General features: G+C 33.8%; 1 protein-coding gene across 1 annotated transcript; it reads right to left on the bottom strand.

The window, feature by feature from the left end:
* Window positions 1–4,515: 4,515 nt before the first annotated feature.
* On the bottom strand, window positions 4,516–12,847 carry LOC115919209. Its single transcript, XM_030972437.1, has 5 exons — window positions 12,650–12,847; window positions 11,955–12,092; window positions 11,163–11,369; window positions 10,149–10,207; window positions 4,516–6,011 (listed from the first exon to the last, which is right to left on the bottom strand). The coding sequence occupies exons 2-5, from the start codon at window positions 11,970–11,972 to the stop codon at window positions 5,834–5,836; spliced, it is 462 nt and encodes a 153-aa protein (XP_030828297.1). The 5' UTR covers window positions 11,973–12,092; window positions 12,650–12,847; the 3' UTR covers window positions 4,516–5,833.
* Window positions 12,848–20,467: the final 7,620 nt, after the last annotated feature.

Raw genomic sequence — 20,467 nt, 5'->3', positions numbered from 1 at the left:
GTTTTAATGGCGATTAGTCAGTAATTTGACTATTGTCACCAAAATACTTTACGGCACGCGTTATATCTCTCATTTTTGTATTTTTAAAAATATATTTATTTCGTTTTATATTTATCTATCTTTTAAGATAGTATCGAAAAATAATATTGTAAGCAAAACATTCATGGGCTTTGTTAGTGTTTTTTTAACAGTACGTGCAGATTATTTGTTATATCACATACACACAATACATAAATGTATTAAAAAAAAGGCATTACGGTATTCTCTAAAACAAAAATAAAAATTGAAAAGAAAGAAATCTTGCAAAATTAAATTCATCAGGTAATTCACCAAGTCTATGTTATCTACAAATTGATTGATATTTTTATTGTAAAAAGATATCGTAGACTACTCTTGCAATTAAAACTGAGGCATCTAAACAAATAATTATACATAATACATTTATAAAGCTCTGGGTTTTCCTTGTGCTTGATCATTTTTTAAAAATTCTGTAGGCTAACATTCTTATTCTTTCTTTCAAATCAAATCATAAATGCCCATATTTATTTCACTTGAATATTGATATGAAAATCTCATTTTCAGTTTAAATAATCATAATAGGCAACACTTTGGTCTTTGTCCAGTAAAGCCATGTCCCAAATGAATTTTGGTTTTCAACTTAACTGCCAAGTCTTAAAGTCAATTATAATGTAAGATCCATCATCAGTGGTGGATCATCGGGTGGCTGGGATGTTGGACACAATCGACGCCCCCTCACATGCATATTTGTTAAACACTCATGACTGCCCACCACCTTAAAACCCCTAAAACCACATTTGACACAATCCCCCCCCCCCCCCCATTTTCGGATCCCCCTTTTAAATCCTAGATCCGCCACTGCATTATCTTGTCACAATCACAATGATCATCACAACAATCCTACCAAGGATCACCCTTATGATGACCATAATCATCTTCATCTCCATATACATCATTATCATCATAATCATCATCATGCACCATCATCATTATCAACATCATATCATCAATATCTTCATCAACAACATAATTGTCATAAACACAAAAATGGACTCGAGTTGGCTTATAAATTAAAAAAACAAAAAATAAAATCTTTCAGATAATTATGTCAGTTCCATTATAAGCCAACCCGAGTCCACTTTGGTGCTTCACACATCAATTCCAGGACCAACCGAGACCGGTTTAAAATCTTTATGCAAACTCAATCCAGTTTTCAAATGGCATCATCTATACATTGTGCCACCTCCACAGGCCACCTCAGTCCATATCTAACACTTTTCTAAGACCACTTGAAGCACAATCCAATACAGTCCACTCCTGTTATAACGACATTTGGAAAAGTGCATAACATGCATTGTATCTAAACTCGATATAACAGGAATACTGTAATCTAATATGATAACACTATTACAACTTGAAACCTATTCACTCACTCCTCAAAGAAATAAGAATCATTGTATAACAATGCACATACACTGTACATGGCACATAGAATTCATCTCTACAATTCATTCATGGACAACACCATCCCCTGATTAGTATTTCAATCACATAAATAAATTTAAACAGTTATTCATGAAACTATATTAAAAAATACTTTAATACAAATATAAACACTAATAGAAGCAACTTTATGCAACTTTTCATCTGTATCATTGTATTGTTGATCCAATTGTATATGTTAAACACTACACATGCATCACAGAAAAAAATAGTATACCCAAATTTAAAAGCATCATATATATATGTATAAATTGTATGACCTTGTTTTATTTCATGTTAAAGATTAACTTATATTCTCTTCAATAATACAGAACTTAATTACTTTCATGGTAAGTTATACCTTATGAGGAAATAAGAGTACAGGGTACTTTTTTATGGGATGCACTATAACATATTTTGTTTTAAACTGTGCTAATAACTACTAAAATCTTCACAACAAATAAAACATTACAAATTAAATCTACCCCAGATGTGTATACTTTGCTCCTATTGTGAAACATTTCAAATGTTAATTTCTTGCAACAATCTAAACTTAGTAAATAACATTTTTTCAAATATTTCCTTACTTTCTGACGTACAATTAACACATTTTAGGAAAGCAATCATTCATATACATCTTTACACTTGACCTATTAATATCCATACGGCACAGGAATATTACCGGATCGATATAACTTTCATACGGAACGTATAATCTCTGTAATCATATTTTTTTTACTTACTCTCTGTCATACAATTAACACATTTTAAGAAAGCAATGATTCAAATGCAACTTAATACTTGACCATGAACAGAAATATCTATAATGCACAAGAAAATTGTAACATATCTTACAGGATCGAACTTTCAAACCCAACAGTTTCAAACAAAACGCAAACAATGTGACGGAAGTTGATAAAATAGAACAATTATAACCAACATTATGGAGAATATTCTCAATACTCCCCCCCCCCCCCCCCAAAAAAAAGGTTGTCAGGCTCCAAAACTAACACTTAAAATTCACCTTTAAAATTACATGTATATAGTATAAATTGCTAACAAAAATATAAACAAGACAATTTATACAACTACGTCTAATATGCCTCCCCCTTAAAACAAATTATTTCAAAAAAGGGTGACATCTGTGGCCCTTGACCTTTAACCTCTGTATTCCAACAGTTAAAACCAACAACTATGTATAACCATATCCAAAACAACAAAATCACATTTAAATGTACGATTGGGGTCAAAAGTTTACATATCATAGAAAATATAAAACAAACATTTTTACCACAATAACAAAAATAAACTTCATTTTTTTAATAAAATGGAGTTTTGCATATATTTGGTAAGATAATTTTTTGGAGGTTTTTCTGTTTAGTGAAAATTTAATACATGTTTACATAGGAAAAACATAATAATACTATATTTCTAACTAAAGTATGCATGTCTAGGTATTTGGGTTTGTTTACCAATATAACAGTATCAAAAATAGTTTCATTAGCATCATGCTCATCTGGAAAACAATTAAATAATCATACTTTCTGCACAACATAATTGATAATACTTACATTGATTCAATCTAGGTCAAATGTTACATATCTAAAATAATTAGTGGCACTGCCTGTAATTTGCATTATTTTTGATTATCCATATTTTTTCAAGCAAGATCACAAAAATGAAAGCTCTATTGAGTGTATACCTTTTATTTTTATTATCTTACTTTCTGACCTACAATTAACACATTTTAGGAAAGCAATCATTCATATACATCTTTACACTTGACCTATTAATATCCATACGGCACAGGAATATTACCGGATCGATATAACTTTCATACGGAACGTAAAATCTCTGTAATCATATTTTTTTACTTACTCTCTGTCATACAATTAACACATTTTAAGAAAGCAATGATTCAAATGCAACTTAATACTTGACCATGAACAGAAATATCTATAATGCACAAGAAAATTGTAACATATCTTACAGGATCGAACTTTCAAACCCAACAGTTTCAAACAAAACGCAAACAATGTGACGGAAGTTGATAAAATAGAACAATTATAACCAACATTATGGAGAATATTCTCAATACTCCCCCCCCCCCCAAAAAAAAAAGGTTGTCAGGCTCCAAAACTAACACTTAAAATTCACCTTTAAAATTACATGTATATAGTATAAATTGCTAACAAAAATATAAACAAGACAATTTATACAACTACGTCTAATATGCCTCCCCCTTAAAACAAATTATTTCAAAAAAGGGTGACATCTGTGGCCCTTGACCTTTAACCTCTGTATTCCAACAGTTAAAACCAACAACTATGTATAACCATATCCAAAACAACAAAATCACATTTAAATGTACGATTGGGGTCAAAAGTTTACATATCATAGAAAATATAAAACAAACATTTTTACCACAATAACAAAAATAAACTTCATTTTTTTAATAAAAATGGAGTTTTGCATATATTTGGTAACATAATTTTTTGGAGGTTTTTCTGTTTAGTGAAAATTTAATACATGTTTACATAGGAAAAACATAATAATACTATATTTCTAACTAAAGTATGCATGTCTAGGTATTTGGGTTTGTTTACCAATATAACAGTATCAAAAATTTTTTTTTAGCATCATGCTCATCTGGAAAACAATTAAATAATCATACTTTCTGCACAACATAATTGATAATACTTACATTGATTCAATCTAGGTCAAATGTTACATATCTAAAATAATTAGTGGCACTGCCTGTAATTTGCATTATTTTTGATTATCCATATTTTTTCAAGCAAGATCACAAAAATGAAAGCTCTATTGAGTGTATACCTTTTATTTTTATTATCTTACTTTCTGACCTACAATTAACACATTTTAGGAAAGCAATCATTCATATACATCTTTACACTTGACCTATTAATATCCATACGGCACAGGAATATTACCGGATCGATATAACTTTCATACGGAACGTAAAATCTCTGTAATCATATTTTTTTACTTACTCTCTGTCATACAATTAACACATTTTAAGAAAGCAATGATTCAAATGCAACTTAATACTTGACCATGAACAGAAATATCTATAATGCACAAGAAAATTGTAACATATCTTACAGGATCGAACTTTCAAACCCAACAGTTTCAAACAAAACGCAAACAATGTGACGGAAGTTGATAAAATAGAACAATTATAACCAACATTATGGAGAATATTCTCAATACTCCCCCCCCCCCCCAAAAAAAAAAAGGTTGTCAGGCTCCAAAACTAACACTTAAAATTCACCTTTAAAATTACATGTATATAGTATAAATTGCTAACAAAAATATAAACCAGACAATTTATACAACTACGTCTAATATGCCTCCCCCTTAAAACAAATTATTTCAAAAAAGGGTGACATCTGTGGCCCTTGACCTTTAACCTCTGTATTCCAACAGTTAAAACCAACAACTATGTATAACCATATCCAAAACAACAAAATCACATTTAAATGTACGATTGGGGTCAAAAGTTTACATATCATAGAAAATATAAAACAAACATTTTTACCACAATAACAAAAATAAACTTCATTTTTTTAATAAAAATGGAGTTTTGCATATATTTGGTAACATAATTTTTTGAAGGTTTTTCTGTTTAGTGAAAATTTAATACATGTTTACATAGGAAAAACATAATAATACTATATTTCTAACTAAAGTATGCATGTCTAGGTATTTGGGTTTGTTTACCAATATAACAGTATCAAAAATAGTTTCATTAGCATCATGCTCATCTGGAAAACAATTAAATAATCATACTTTCTGCACAACATAATTGATAATACTTACATTGATTCAATGTAAGTCAAATGTTACATATCTAAAATAATTAGTGGCACTGCCTGTAATTTGCATTATTTTTGATAACCCATATTTTTTCAAGCAAGATCACAAAAATGAAAGCTCTATTGAGTGTATACCTTTTATTTTTATTATCTTAGATGTATGAAAGAAGTTTCTTGAAAGTTACCAAAAGCAAAAATAATAATAAAACTAAAGGAAAATACAGGCAATGTACATCACCAATTATATCCAAATCAAAATAATATTAACATGAACATGTACTTTATACCTTCAACTAAAACCCAGAGCCATTAGTAAACAGAGTTTGGCCAACTCGGTTACATTTGGGTAACAACATGGCGCATTTTCTTTTGTATTGTGCTTGCCTAACAAAGCAATATGCGCCATGTTATAACCTAAACGAGCCGGGTTGGCCGAACTTTGTTTATTGATGGCTCTGCTAAAACCTATACATCCTAAGGTAAAGTCTTACATAAACTTAAACATCATCCTGTCTCAACCTGACGCACACCATGACCATCCCCTCCTGCCGGATGCTCAAGATCCCCCTTGTGGGCAGATGGTGCAGGTTTACTTCAATATTGGATTGACCATTGACGGTGACCTCGTATTCTGTTCCATCACATTCGAAAATCAATTCATATGGTAATTCCAGGCTGTAAGGAAACAGACAAACACAATATTAGATGAATATTCAAATAATCCCCAAACCAAACAATATTATGACAAGTGTTCTTCCAAACACGCTTTGATCCTACTCCTGTGTATAAATGGCACAAAAGGCTTTCTTCTCCAAACCTATATCACTTCATGATTTTAAAAAAGATGATTCTATACACCAAGAGAAAAATCAAATTAATAATACTGACAGTTCTGAATATTTCTTACAATGAAATTATTGCTTTAATTGGTCAAAAAATGAAGGCATATAGGGTTGTGGTCACGACAATGAATTGTGGAGAAAAAAATCTGTCTATAGATGCATCTGAAAGATGGTAACAGCTAGTTCACCTAATAATTGTTGTGGTTTTTGATGCTTTGGAATTGCCAAAATGATATTGATATGAAATTGCTTTAAATTGCTTTAATTGGTCAAAAACTGATGGCATAGTGTTGTGGTCATGACAATGAATTGTGAAAAAAAAATCAGTCTGTAGGTGGATTTGAAATATTTTTTTGAATTTCTTTTTTTTACAATATTCTGCTAAGAATCACATCCAACCCACAAATAAATGCATATATTGAGACTAGGCCTACATGTTTCCAATAGATATTTCATTTTTTTTATCTGTCATAATATGAGTATGTAGGAAGGCATTTGAAAAGTAATCTTTGCCACTGGACTATTTTACTAAACTATAGTTAAATATTATATTATGTCTAAATCAAATGAATATAATTTTTTTCACACTACAAGCTGTGCAGTAGATTCTCTGTTCTTCATGTCTTTATCAAAATTATTTCCACTGAATATATGTTCTTGTATAGATCTACAAACCATAACTCACAAAAGGAGAACACTTTAAATAAATTCATTAGTATAGCTGGTAAGTTACATACATGTACTTGTACATGTACCAGCTGATACAGACTTGCCTGATTTTACGATCAATAAAAACATGCAATATGACCTTTTGACCCCTCAATGACCTTTACCCTCATCAACAAACATGTTGTATTACCCACTGATAAAGGATGCAAAAATAAAGTTAGACCCTGACTGGACCAGAAAATGAAATAACTAAATTACACATCAAAAATAAGCTAATAAGCTACAAGACAACAAAACCAAATTTAAGCGTTTTTCATTGGCCATCTACACTGTAGCTAGAAAGTGATTCCTTCCAAAACACTCAAAAATTGGCAGCTTCAAAATTGGTACTTTATACTTCAATTACAAAGTGGCCTGAATTATTGCTACATTGGTGAGTAACATCAAAGAATGTGCATATAGACGTCTAGCAGCCAGGAATGATTGTGTTTGCCCTTTCATTTCATAATAGACCCTCAACACACACAGGTCCACAGTTATGGAATGGTTTGGTTTTTTTTCCCTGAAGGGCAAACCCATAATCGTGCCTGTCTACCGGACAGCTATAGCATATTCCATGCACATCATTTGACGTCACTCCCCTGCACTATACAATTAAAAGTCATTTTCAAGTACTGGGGACCGGGGGGAGAGAATAGCCTAGTTGAGGTACAATCATGTATACCAATATGAAAATTAAGATTTAGTTTTGTATATTTATATTATTTTCCTACTTAGCTTTCCATTGATACAAGTTGTATTTGGGCAGTTCCAAGGGTACGGCGTTATTCAGAAACAAATTTCAGCATCCAAACAAATTTATCATCCATACTTTAATCTTTATTTACCAGTACAAAGAAATGGTACACGACAATAGTTGTTGGTATATACCCATGCACTTTTCAAAATAATAATATTTGTTGTAGTGATCCACTTAATTAATGAGATATAAATATTCATAAGCTTGCATGGTTACGGAGTGACGCAAAATGGACATGCATATTTGAGCAGAAAACATTTTGCTTAAACTGGGTGAACTTTAAATAGATATCACAAGTTTGAGTTATTGATTGGATATGGTGTTCTTGGTGTCTTTCATAAGAAAATTGGTTGATTATTTTGTGATACGGAGTGGTATCTGGTTTCCCTGTGTATTTTGGGGTATTTTGTGAGAAGAAATGCTTGTAAAGACAAAAGTTTGTTAGAGTATAGTCCATGATAATTACTTTAAGCCAAAAAAATCAGAGAAAAGCAACTAGATATTTAAAGCACCATAGTCCCATATGTGCAAATTTGGGTTTGATCAATTATTCAGCGTAAGAAAACTGAATCTCATAATGTTTGAACTTAAAGACATAGGCTAACGTTGTAGGCATATAATTTAAAAAATATCAAAATCAAGAGGAATATGTATGGATAGCTTTATGTCAACTCAAAAACCCCAAAAGCATCAAAAATTTGGAATGAAACGCTTTAGATAAGTATACGTCTAAAACACAGATTTTGAGTATTTATTCTCGCCGCGAGAAAAATTACAACGGCCGTTACAAGAATCGATCACTAGATATCGTTAAATATCATTTTCAAACATTGCTTCAGATTTTCAATATTTAAAAATACTTCCCATAGATATTACGATTTGAGACATTCCGATTGGTCTTCCTAATTAACTCATACGTTTATACCATTTTCAAGGAACAAAATTAGATTTAAAAGAAATTTAACAAGAAAATTGCAAGAACCAACCGTTAAAAAAAGATTGATATCGTTTCCAAACATATTGTATCACATTTTCGCTATTTGAAAAAAAATTCCTGTAGATATTTTCATATGACACTTTCAGATTGGTGTTTTTAAACTATAACTCATGTACGTTTAAATCATTTTCAAGTAGTAAAACAAGCTTTTTTAAAATCCTAAAGACGTTAGCCAATGCCTTTAAATGATTGGTTGTAAAGAGGCCTTTGTGTTAATTTCAGATCCTAATTTGCATTTACAAATTAAGGCACAGTACCACATTAAAGTTTCAGCTCCATGCATGCACTTCAGCTTGGAATTGCCCATTTACTCACCGAGTATCACTCAACCTATATGACTGAGTGGATGCAAAAATATAACGCAACAAAGAATAAGAAAATAACAAAAATTGGAATTCCCTATACTTTAACACATATGCCTCCACCGTACGTAGGATCCTCCACCATACATGTAGGATCCTCCACTCTCTACCCTATACTCACTCAAATTATCTTTGTATAAAAACTAGGACGACAAAGCTGAAACTTCACAGACATGTAACCTGATAATTTATCTACAATATGAGACATTGTACAGCTCATGACTGTACATTGTTTTCATGCTATGTGAAAAAATGTGATAATTTTTCCTCCAAAATGTAACGCCTCCACCCTCTTACTATACCCCAATGTGACACATGACCTTATGATCAACTATAATCATTATGACACAAAAAAAGCCGAAAATAACACATACTTCAATGAGCAATTCCCACTTTTATAAAGGACACAAAACAAGGCTGCGCAGGAATTCATTATTCATTTAACATGCTTATGTGCCGCCATATGGGTCAAAATCAATAACGGCATAAATCAACTAACGAAGACAAAAGCAAACTAAAAGTCAAAACAATTAAACATTAATAATACATGTATGAAAACAAACCGTTAACCATTACATTTTTACATTTAAATATTGATTGTCTATTTTTAACTTGTAGTTTAATTATGACTATGTTAGCTGATTTATTACATTATTAATTTTGATCCCCATGGCAACCCATACGCCTGTCATAAATGAATAGCTAATTCCTGCACAGCCTCTTTTTTGTGTCCTTTACAAAAATGGACATTGCTCACTGAAGCATGCATTATTTTTAGACTTTTTGTGTCATGACAATATTTGAGGATATATGAACTTTTTCTACATAGTATATAAACATTTCCCCCAAGAACCATTTAGTTTTTATTTGGTAGACATTTTGAAAATGTATAGTTTTCATTGACACGCACTGTATAGAGGACTTCCACTTCCCTTTTCCACAAAATCTCAAAATTGATATTTGACCCCAACCAACTGATACAACAGTTTCAATGAACGCCAAAGATACATAGTTCCTGCAATACCACAAGAATGACAAACACAAACAGACCAACACACGTCAACCCAACAAAATTACCCTTTTTTACCTCTGGTAGACAAAATGTTGAAACAAAAAATAATATTTAAATTCAAACAAACTTACTTGTCACTCGTAAGAGCAATAACTTGGCCAGTCTTATCCTCATCATTCATTACCACTGGCTGCAATAAAACAAACATAAAGATATATAGCACATATGTGCAACAACAAAATAAATATGAAATTAACATAGTAAATTAAAACCCAATTCATTTCAAAATAATTCATAGAATAACAATCCACATTTCACAGAAAAAATAGCATAATGCCATGTAATATAAACTTACAACCCCAAAATGGTGTTTATTGTATGCTTTTCCAACTCTTCCTGCTTAACATCTCCGCTAATGCTTTGACTGCAATAAGATGCAGAATGCACATTTTGCAATTGCCTACATGTATACCCATTGATCAACCTGTCTGATTATTCTTAAAGTCAAAATAGGGGCTTTATTCTTTGACCTTTACTCAACAACAGATGGCACTATACAATAACAGCTAGTATTGTAACAATCTCCAATTCTTCATTTATACCATGTATGTCATGTATCCAAGAACAAATATGGATTTTATTGAATCAATTGTTATTGTTGGCATAAATCTAAAAGCACAATTTCTTTTTCCCAGACATTTATCAAAACTTTGTGGTGACACTGCTCAAAAACATAACTCTGTCATGCATTACATATCATATTTACCGGGGGCTTCTAATCAAAACGTTTCTTGGAACATACCAGTATAATAAAAACTAAACCAACTTAATCATAATTCTTTTGAGAAAATTCAGTGCCTTTGATATCATATATCCATGATAAAGCTATTAATAATATTACTATATTAATATTTATAATGCACTTTTCCCATATAAAGGCTCTAAAATCGCTATATTATTACCCCGTTCCTTGAATTCAATTCCAGCTGCCATTTAACATTTTATAGGCGTGTATATCATCCTCCCAGGTATGCATCTACACCTGGATGGAGTGAAGCTAATGTAAGTAAAATGCCTTGCCCAAGGAAATAAGTGCCGGGGATCAAACCCACTTTCAACTTTTCAACTATTGTATGCATACAAACCTCAACACGCATGGCTGACGTCGAATCCAATTGTTTTACGTTGTTCCATTCCGAAACCTCCACACACTCGATTTTGAGTCGATCATTTATGTGAATGGGAATGTCCGTATGTTCTTCCCAGAGGCTAAGCCGAATGGACTCCTCTCCGTCATTTAACGAGACTGTGCGTATTCTCTTCCCTCCTGCGACATTACGGACTTCTCCAACCTACACAAATACAAAATATGAACTACAAAACTCACCCATAGTTCAAATATACTAATAAATAAAAACTTATAAACCTAAAATATACAATGTAGGCCGTACCCAAAAATTACAGGGCCACTCTTTATATTTCCATTTCAAATGAATCTCATTGCAAAAGCATTGCCAGGTTCAAGAAATGAGATTATCGTAGCAAACAATATCGTAAATGCAAGATTCCATAGCAGTTTGCAGAAAATCCATCCCTATTTGGGTGATGGGCTCAAACTTTAAGTCCAACAATTACCAAAAGAGCCCCTGGAACCTTAAATCGAAAAAACATGTTTCGACATTTGCAGATCAGGGAAACTTCCATTATGGGCGAGGGTGTGGAAGCAAAGCCCCCAGAACATCGTACAGATCGAGGGTAAAATTAATACACAAATACAAATAATTATCATACAACTGACAAAGCTTGGCATACATGTACATTGCTGCGGTCTCTTTTTTCCACCTCCGTCCACAGACTTAATTTGTACAGAAGTCAATGCGTGCGTACGAGTAAGTGGTCACTAAAATGTTGCAAAAAAAAAAAAAAAAAACACTTACCTCTTCCACATTCGCCATTACGCTAACACGCTTCTTCGTCGGCGACGCTTTTACTTGTGCAATGTTAAGAACAGGTGGGCTTAGGTAGTTCTGTACGATTTCATCCGGAAAATCAAAACCTGCAATCTTGTAGAAGAACTGAAATAAAAATGAAAAGAAAATTCATAAATTTCAATTAAAATCAGCTTTCCAATCATATCACAAATAGATACCCTCAAATTATAGACTCCAACCACTTATTTGTTGAGTGTTCAAAAGGATCTAGGCCCATTTCATTATTTATACATTCAATTTAACCCGATATTTGTTTTTAGCAACACCTATTGCTGATCCATCTCGAACAACACTGGTCAACTGGAAGAAGAAGAATAATTTTTCAGGCCTGACCCCCCCCCCCCCCAAGGGTCTAGGGTCTAGATCAAAGTTTGCTAGATCTACTTGTTTTTTTAAATTTTATTATTGATTTTTGCCTTGGTCTTGGATTTAGATGAAACTGGGTTTCAATCATGCTTTTGGTTTTGCTAGACCTATAAGTTGGTATTCTATTAGCCCTAGGAACGCAGGCAGCTTTGCAGGCAGCAAGAACGCAGGTTCTAACTTTTTAGGCTCATCCAAAATAAGTGAGTAATATTTTCATGCCATCCTCATAGCCTAGGGCAAAAATCTGAAAATATATTTTTTTAAATTATATCTACCTGGCATCTTTGTTCCTTCTTTAACAGTGACGGGCCATTTACTTTTTTTCCCCAAGATCATTTTTGTGCCAAATTCCGTGATTTAGACGGGTCGTTCATTTTTTCGCATGTTATATTCCCACTGTGACTGTTTTGAAACATCGCAAACGATACCGCGCACGCGCGCCATGCCGGCATTAAGCGTCGCTGGGTACCGTTTGCGAAGTTTCAAAATGGCAGTGGAATTATTATAATTATAACACGGGGAAAAAGTGAACGACCCGTCTAAATCACGGATTTTGGCACAGAAATGATCTTGGGAAAAAAAATTAAATAGCCCGTCACAGTTAAGGAAAGAACAAAGATGCCAGGTAGCTAAAAAAAAATTAAAATATTTTCAGATTTTTGCCCTAGGATGGCATGAAAAAATGACTCACTTATTTTGGATAGATGAGCCTAAAACGCAGGCAGCAAAGCTGCCTGCATTCTCTAGATCTGGCCTAGGCACAATAAGTTAGTTACCAATACCAAATTATTGTAATTTCTTGCATTAAGACATCCTTAAAAATTAAGGTTATAGTTAAATACAGATAGGGGTACTACTCTGTCTAGATCTACCAACCTTGGTGTTATGGTTGACCAGTGCCTTCTTAGCGATTCTGTCTATAACAATATTCTTGGCTCCAAATGATGTAAGCACCTCAAGAGCTTCCAATTTCCGTACCACAGCTTGCATCCCAATTAGATCGTTGACAAATATGTCAAATAATTCCTCGGGATGCCCTTCCACCCCCACTTTGCCTTGCATAAACGCACGTCCACTTCTCGAGTTCTTGACAATGAAATTTCCAACCAACAGAAGTTTGGTAATGCTCGACATCTTAATTATCACGCAACAATACCGGTCGGTACTACCAGCGCAGCTAATTCTATATCATCTGCTGACGAACCTCAGCGCGCCATGCACCGGTCACATCTATAATACCAATTTATAAAAGCCATGTGTCAGCATTATTTGATGGAAAATTTTGGGATATACAATGTACGAGTAGCCTAGAGGAGCTAATAAAATAACCTTGCTATAAAATAAATAATAAAAAATCCTAACCAAAGACTATGAATTCCAGCAATACATTTGATTTTAATGATCGTACGTTAAAAGTTAAATAGGTCTAACAACACCAAGTAAGATGAAATCACATGAGTTTTCATAATCCCCCCCCCCATCCTAAATGGACACGTCTATAACACGGTACCCTAAATATAGGCATATTACTGGACAAGACGCCGCATGAATTTTGCATAATTAAATAACGTCACATAAAAAAAGAAAGAAAAAAAAAAACATAGAGGAAGACATTGCTCCTCCCCACAGAACAAAGCAGTAACTGTAATGGAATGTATTGTGCAGTATTTTATTTACAACACTATATGAAATCTGATTCACTGACGTGCATATTGTTGTTGTTTTCCAGTTTTCACGCTCTCTTTCTGTCTCTCTTCTTTAAATCTCTAACACACGTTCTCAGCCTGTCCTATTATTTTTCCTTTCCCCCCCCCTCTCTCTCTCTCTCTCTCTCGGTGTATTTCTTACACTTCTAGTGGGGGTTGTTAGGGATATTTTGGTTCACATTCTTCCAAAAGCACCAAATTTGGCACATGGGTTGCCCATACCATACTATTTCGATTTTTGGTTGGCACCCGAGAAGGACGTCCCCTCGGGCCGCTGTAATGGTCAAACCAAAATGGCCGCTATCTTAGTGAGATGTCGACTGTACTTTCTATTTTAAAAAAGGGCTAAAATAGCACAAATTGATACTAATCTGGGGTTATATGGGTCAGTGAATCTGAATATGATGCTATTTAACCGATTTGATGTCATCATATTGCCCTAGTGGCTCTATAATGTTCATACTGATAAAAACAGTAATTTATGGGAACATTATTCTATATGACAACAAAGAAACGTTCCATCTATAGGAATTGTGTGAAAGTAGGTGTGTTATTAGGGTCTATGACATCTCGCAAGTACCTGGGTGTTGTCATCACATACACGACGTGCAACCAGCACATTGCTAGCTTGTTCCACAAACCAAACAACACTCGTGTTTTGTTCTCGAGAAAACTTAACATTAACTTCAGACCATGGCATATGCCTATAGAAAGTCGGTCTATAAGTGGAATATTGTGTGCGCTGTTATTTGAAACATAGTAATCTTCATAATTTTCCCAACAATTTGATACCATGTAAAGCATTTCATGACCATTGATAACGGAATGAGCGTCCGTTCAAGATGGACGTACGTGCGCGCGAGTTTTCTCAATACATAACATGGCCAAAAATATGCCTACATGTACACAAAATCCATTATAACTCTTCAGGATGAACGGGAGCCCCCATTTTTTTTCTTCATATTTGGATAGAATATGAGTCGGGAATATGATTTCATGTCTTTTTTTGTCCAAAAGTATATCATGACGTCATCATAACGGCCTAAGAACTTAAAAATACTAATTTTTACTTAATGACGTCATAACTTTTGTACAAAATTGAGTGTACATGAACATGTATCTCAGTGCATATTGGTTGTTTTCTATCAATTTTGGAGATGGTATAGCTGAGACGATTTTATACGAAAGTTGTGTATTTTATTTTTGATTTAGGTCACGGCATCATGGTCTAAATTTGCAATTAAAAGGATGTCATTTTTCACATTTCACATTACAGTACATACCACCGATAATTAGGTGGTATGTATCACATACCACCCTCTTGTTAGGTGGTCTGTCAACGACAGATCACCTATTGTTTTCGTCAGAATTTTCTTTCTTTATTTATTTATTTATTTATTCACTTTTTTGTGGACAAGATAACTCAAGATCAGTTTGATCAATTTCGTTCAACTTTGGCACAGTCATAGGTCATTGTCATGAGACGTGACAGAAACATTTTCAAGGTCATCAAGTCATCGTGACGTCATCCAGGCGCCATTTTGTGAAATCACGTTATCCATCATATCTTCATGACGCATGAGCAAAGGTCATTCATATTCATATCACATACACTTCAGGTCAAGAGTCAACAACGCATGTCATCAAAGGTCACATAAAGGTCATGACGCGCACGTACGCGCACGTCAAAATCTTAAAATGCTCAAAATCACTTAACTATTGAACGAGAGTACGAATCAGGTCATTTTAAGCATTTCAAATTTTTCCGTCCGTACGTGTTCCCCGCGCGCGTTGCGCGCGCGCACAGCGCGCAGAAAACGTCAAATTCAAATTTTGTACATGATTTAGATTCCTCTTACCGTAAATGACAATTTACATTAATTTCAGTCACTCTTGACCTTTCATAAGGCTGTGAGCGCGCGTCAAAGTTCAAAATCCACGCGTACTGCTATGGGCAATATAATGCAAATTTGATCAAAAACACGACATTTTAAAAATCAAAATAGCTCTTCAGATAGTCAATTGACCCCAACTTTTATATCATGGTTGGAAAAAGCATGAGTTGGAGATATGATTTCATGTCTCATTTGACCCTCAATTAACTCATGACGTCATCATAATGGCCTCCAAACTCAAAATTTTAATTTTCATATTATGACGTCAGCAGATTTTTGGAAAATTGATTGTATCTCTGTAAATATTCATCAATTTTCTTTCAAATTTTGATATGTTCTACCTGAGAATATTCTCTACAAATGCAGTTTCCACAATATTTCATTTTGACAAAAGCATCATGGCGTATTTTTAAGATTAAAGGAGGCATGTCAATTTGTCACATTTTGCGTGTATTCTCTATGGGACATGACTTTTTCTCAAAACTGGATTCTACATTCTCGTCTTTCGCGAGCAATATCTCCGTCGTTTTATCTTTGTTTACGCTGAGCTTTGAGTATGTTGTAGCTGAGACAATAAGCTATCACAGGTGTGCCCTTTATTTTTCGATCAGATGCCGGGATCATGCTCATATTTCACTTACAAAGTGGGATTTGAGAATTCCATTTTCCGTTTACGTGTAATCTCTATGTGAAATGTTTTGGTATATCGGTAACGCACTTGACTTCCGACATCGAGGTCCCTGGTTCGAGTCCGGGCGTCTCCAACAATTTTTTTTCTTCACTTTTTTTTCTTTTTGACCTTTCACTGTACCATCTCATTTGAATATTAAAACACGTAGAATCGCAACAAATGTAATAAACAACTATATTTAATTTATTATTACCCTATTATCACTTGATCCATTACTTTTTGCTTGTAATACTTATGGGAGATGACTTTTTCTTAAATCTGGATTCTACATTCCTGTCTTTTGCGAGCAATATCGCCGTTATTTCCGCTTGTTTTTTGTTGATTTTTGAGTATAATGTAGCTGAGACTATATGCTATCTACATCTCCCTCATTTTTTCAATTAGATGTCAGGATCATGCTCACGATCATGATCATGATCATGATCATCAACATCATCATCGTCATCATCAACATTATCATTATCATCGTCATCACCGTCATCACCATTACTATCAAGATCATCATCATCATCATCATCATTGTTTACATGTCTATATAACTTATCCCATTCTCAAATCTATCATAAGACTTAGACAGACCACCTTATTCGTCTTCGTGACGAATTCAAGTCTAGTTATTATTATTATTTATTTTTATTTCTCCCCGTTTTTTGTTCATCGGTTAACTCAAGATCGGTTGTGTTAATTTCTTTCAATTTTGACACAGTCATAGGTCATTGTCATGAGACGTGACAGTAACCTTTTCAAGGTCATCAGGTCATCATGACGTCATCCAGGCGCCATTTTGTGAAATCACGTTATCCATCATATCTTCATGATGCATAAGCAAAGGTCATTCATATTCATATCACATATACTTCAGGTCAAGGGTCTACAAGTCATGTCATCAAAGGTCACAAAAAGGTCATGACGCGCACGTACGCGCGCGTCAATATTTAAAAATGCTCAAAATCACTTAACTATTAAAGGAGAGTACGAATCAGGTCATTTTAAGCATTTCAAAATTTTCCGTCCGTAAGTGTCCCCGCGCGCGTTGCGCGCGCTCACGACGCGCGGAAAAGGTCAAATTCATTTTTTTTTTACATGATTTAGATTCCTCTTACCGTAAATGACAATTGACATTAATTTCAGTCACCCTTGACCTTTCATAAGGCCGTGAGCGCGCGTCAAAGTTCAAAATCCGCGCGTGCTGCTATGGGAAATATAATGCAAATTTGATCAAAAACATGACATTTTAAGAATCAAAATAGCTCTTCAGATAATCAATTGATCCCAACTTTTATATCATGGTTGGAAAAAGCATGAGTTGGAGATATGATTTCATGTGTAATTTGACCCTCAATTAACTCATGACGTCATCATAATGGCCTCCGAACTCAAAATTTTAATTTGCATATTATGACGTCAGCAGATTTTTGGAAAATTGATTGTATCTCTGTAAATATTGATCAATTTTCTTTCAAATTTTGATATGTTCTACCTGAGAATATTCTCTACAAAAGCAGTTATCACGATATTTCATTTTGACAATGGTATCATGGCGTATTTTTGCGATTAAAGGAGGCATGTCAATTTTTCACATTTTGCGTGTATTCTCTATGGGACATGACTTTTTCTCAAAACTGGATTCTACATTCTCGTCTTTCGCGAGCCATATCTCCGTCGTTTTATCTTTGTTTACGCTGAGCTTTGAGTGTGTTGTAGCTGAGACAATAAGCTATCACACGTGTGCCCTTTATTTCTCGATCAGATGCCGGGATCATGCTCATATCTCACATACAAAGTGGGATTTGATAATTCCATTTTCCGTTTACGTGTAATCTCTATGGGAAATGTTTTGGTATATCGGTAACGCACTTGACTTCCGACCTCGAGGTCCTTGGTTCGAGTCCGGGCGTCTCCAACAATTTTTTTTCTTCACTTTTTTTTCTTTTTGACCTTTCACTCTACCATCTCCTTTGAATATTAAAACACGTACAATTGCAAATAATGCAATAAACAACCATATTTACTTTATTATTACCCTATTATCACTAGATCCATTACTTTTGGCGTGTAATCCTTATGGGAGATGACTTTTTCTCAAATCTGGATTCTACATTCTTGTCTTTTGCGAGCAATATCGCTGTTATTTCTGCTTGGTTTTTGTTGATTTTTGAGTATGTTGTAGCTGAGACTATACGCTATCTAAATGTTCTCTAATTTTGTTCAGTCTGATGTCATCGTGGTCTGTTGATGATAATCATCAACATCATCATGATCATCATGATCATCATCATCGTCATCCCCATTACTATCAAGATCATCATCATCATGATCATCATGATGATCATCATTGTTTACATGTCTATATAACTTCTCCCTTTCTCAATATAGTAAATATTATAATCTCTCATAAGACTTGAAGACAGACCACCTAATTCGTCCCCATGACGAATTAAATTTCTAGTTAGGTGGTCTGTTATCAACAGACCACCTATTGATTTCGTCAGAATTTTCTTTATTTATTTATTTATTATTATTATTTATTTTTATTTCTTCCCGTTTTTTGTGCCCAGGATAACTTCAAGTTTGGTTTAGTCATTTTGATTCAATTTTGGCACAGTCATAGGTCATTGTCATGACACGTGTCTTGAACATTTTCAAGGTCATCAAGTTATCGTGACGTCATCCAGGCGCCATTTTGTGAAATCACGTTATCCATCATATCTTCATGATGCATCAGCAAAGGTCATTCATATTCATATCACATATACTTCAGGTCAAGGGTCAACAGGTCATGTCATCAAAGGTCACATAAAGGTCATGACGCGCGCGTATGTGCGCGTCAAAATTTAAAATTGCTCAAAATCACTTAACTATTAAACGAGAGTACGAATCAGGTCATTTTAAGCATTTCAAAATTTTCCGTCCGTACTTGTCCCCGCGCGCGTTGTGCGCGCTCACAGCGCGCGGAAAGGGTCAAATTCAAAATCTTTACATGATTTAGATTCCTCTTAACGTAATTGACAAATTACATTCATTTCAGTCACTATTCATATTTCATAAGGCCGTGAGCGTGCGTCAAAGTTCAAAATCCGCGCGTGCTGCTATGGGCAATATAATCCAAATTTCATCAAAAACATGCCATTTTAAAAATCGAAATAGCTCTTCAGATAGTCCATCGACCCCCAATTTTTATATCATGGTTGGAAATAGCATGAGTTGGAGATATGATTTCATACCACCCTGACTCGTACAAAGTGAAACAAAGTCATCATATTGGCATCTAAACTCAAACAAATGTATTTTGTTGATGACGTCATTTTTGTCTTTGTTTAATTGAGATTATCTCACTTATCGGTGATCGATTTTCTCCCAGATTTTGATATATTGTAGCTGAGATATTTCTCTATCAGAAATATGCCATTTATTTTTCATTTAGATGACGTCATCATAGTTAAATATTAGATTAAATGCGACAATGCATAATTTGTCATATTTGCGTGTTATGTCTATGGGAGGTCACTTTTTTCAAAACATGAATCTGCATGACAATGTGTTTTGACCAGTATCTCGGTTGTTATTAAACAGTTTTCTCCCAAATTTTAGTATGTTGTAGCTGAGACTATTTGCTATTTAAATATTTCCTCATTTTTTTTAATCAGTTGTCAGGATTATGCTTATGCTCATCATCATCATTAACATTATCGTTTTTATCGTCATATAACATTATCATTATCATCACCTTTACTATCATGATCATCACCATGTTCATCATGATCATCATTGTTTACATGTCTATATAACTTGTCCCATTCT

This window comes from Strongylocentrotus purpuratus, unplaced genomic scaffold (genome assembly GCF_000002235.5).
Source record: "Strongylocentrotus purpuratus isolate Spur 01 unplaced genomic scaffold, Spur_5.0 spur5_contig_758, whole genome shotgun sequence".
In the NCBI taxonomy this organism is placed as follows: Eukaryota; Metazoa; Echinodermata; class Echinoidea; order Camarodonta; family Strongylocentrotidae; genus Strongylocentrotus; species Strongylocentrotus purpuratus.
The sequence above is the reverse complement of the archived record's forward strand: the minus strand, read 5'-3'. Positions and strand labels throughout refer to the sequence as shown.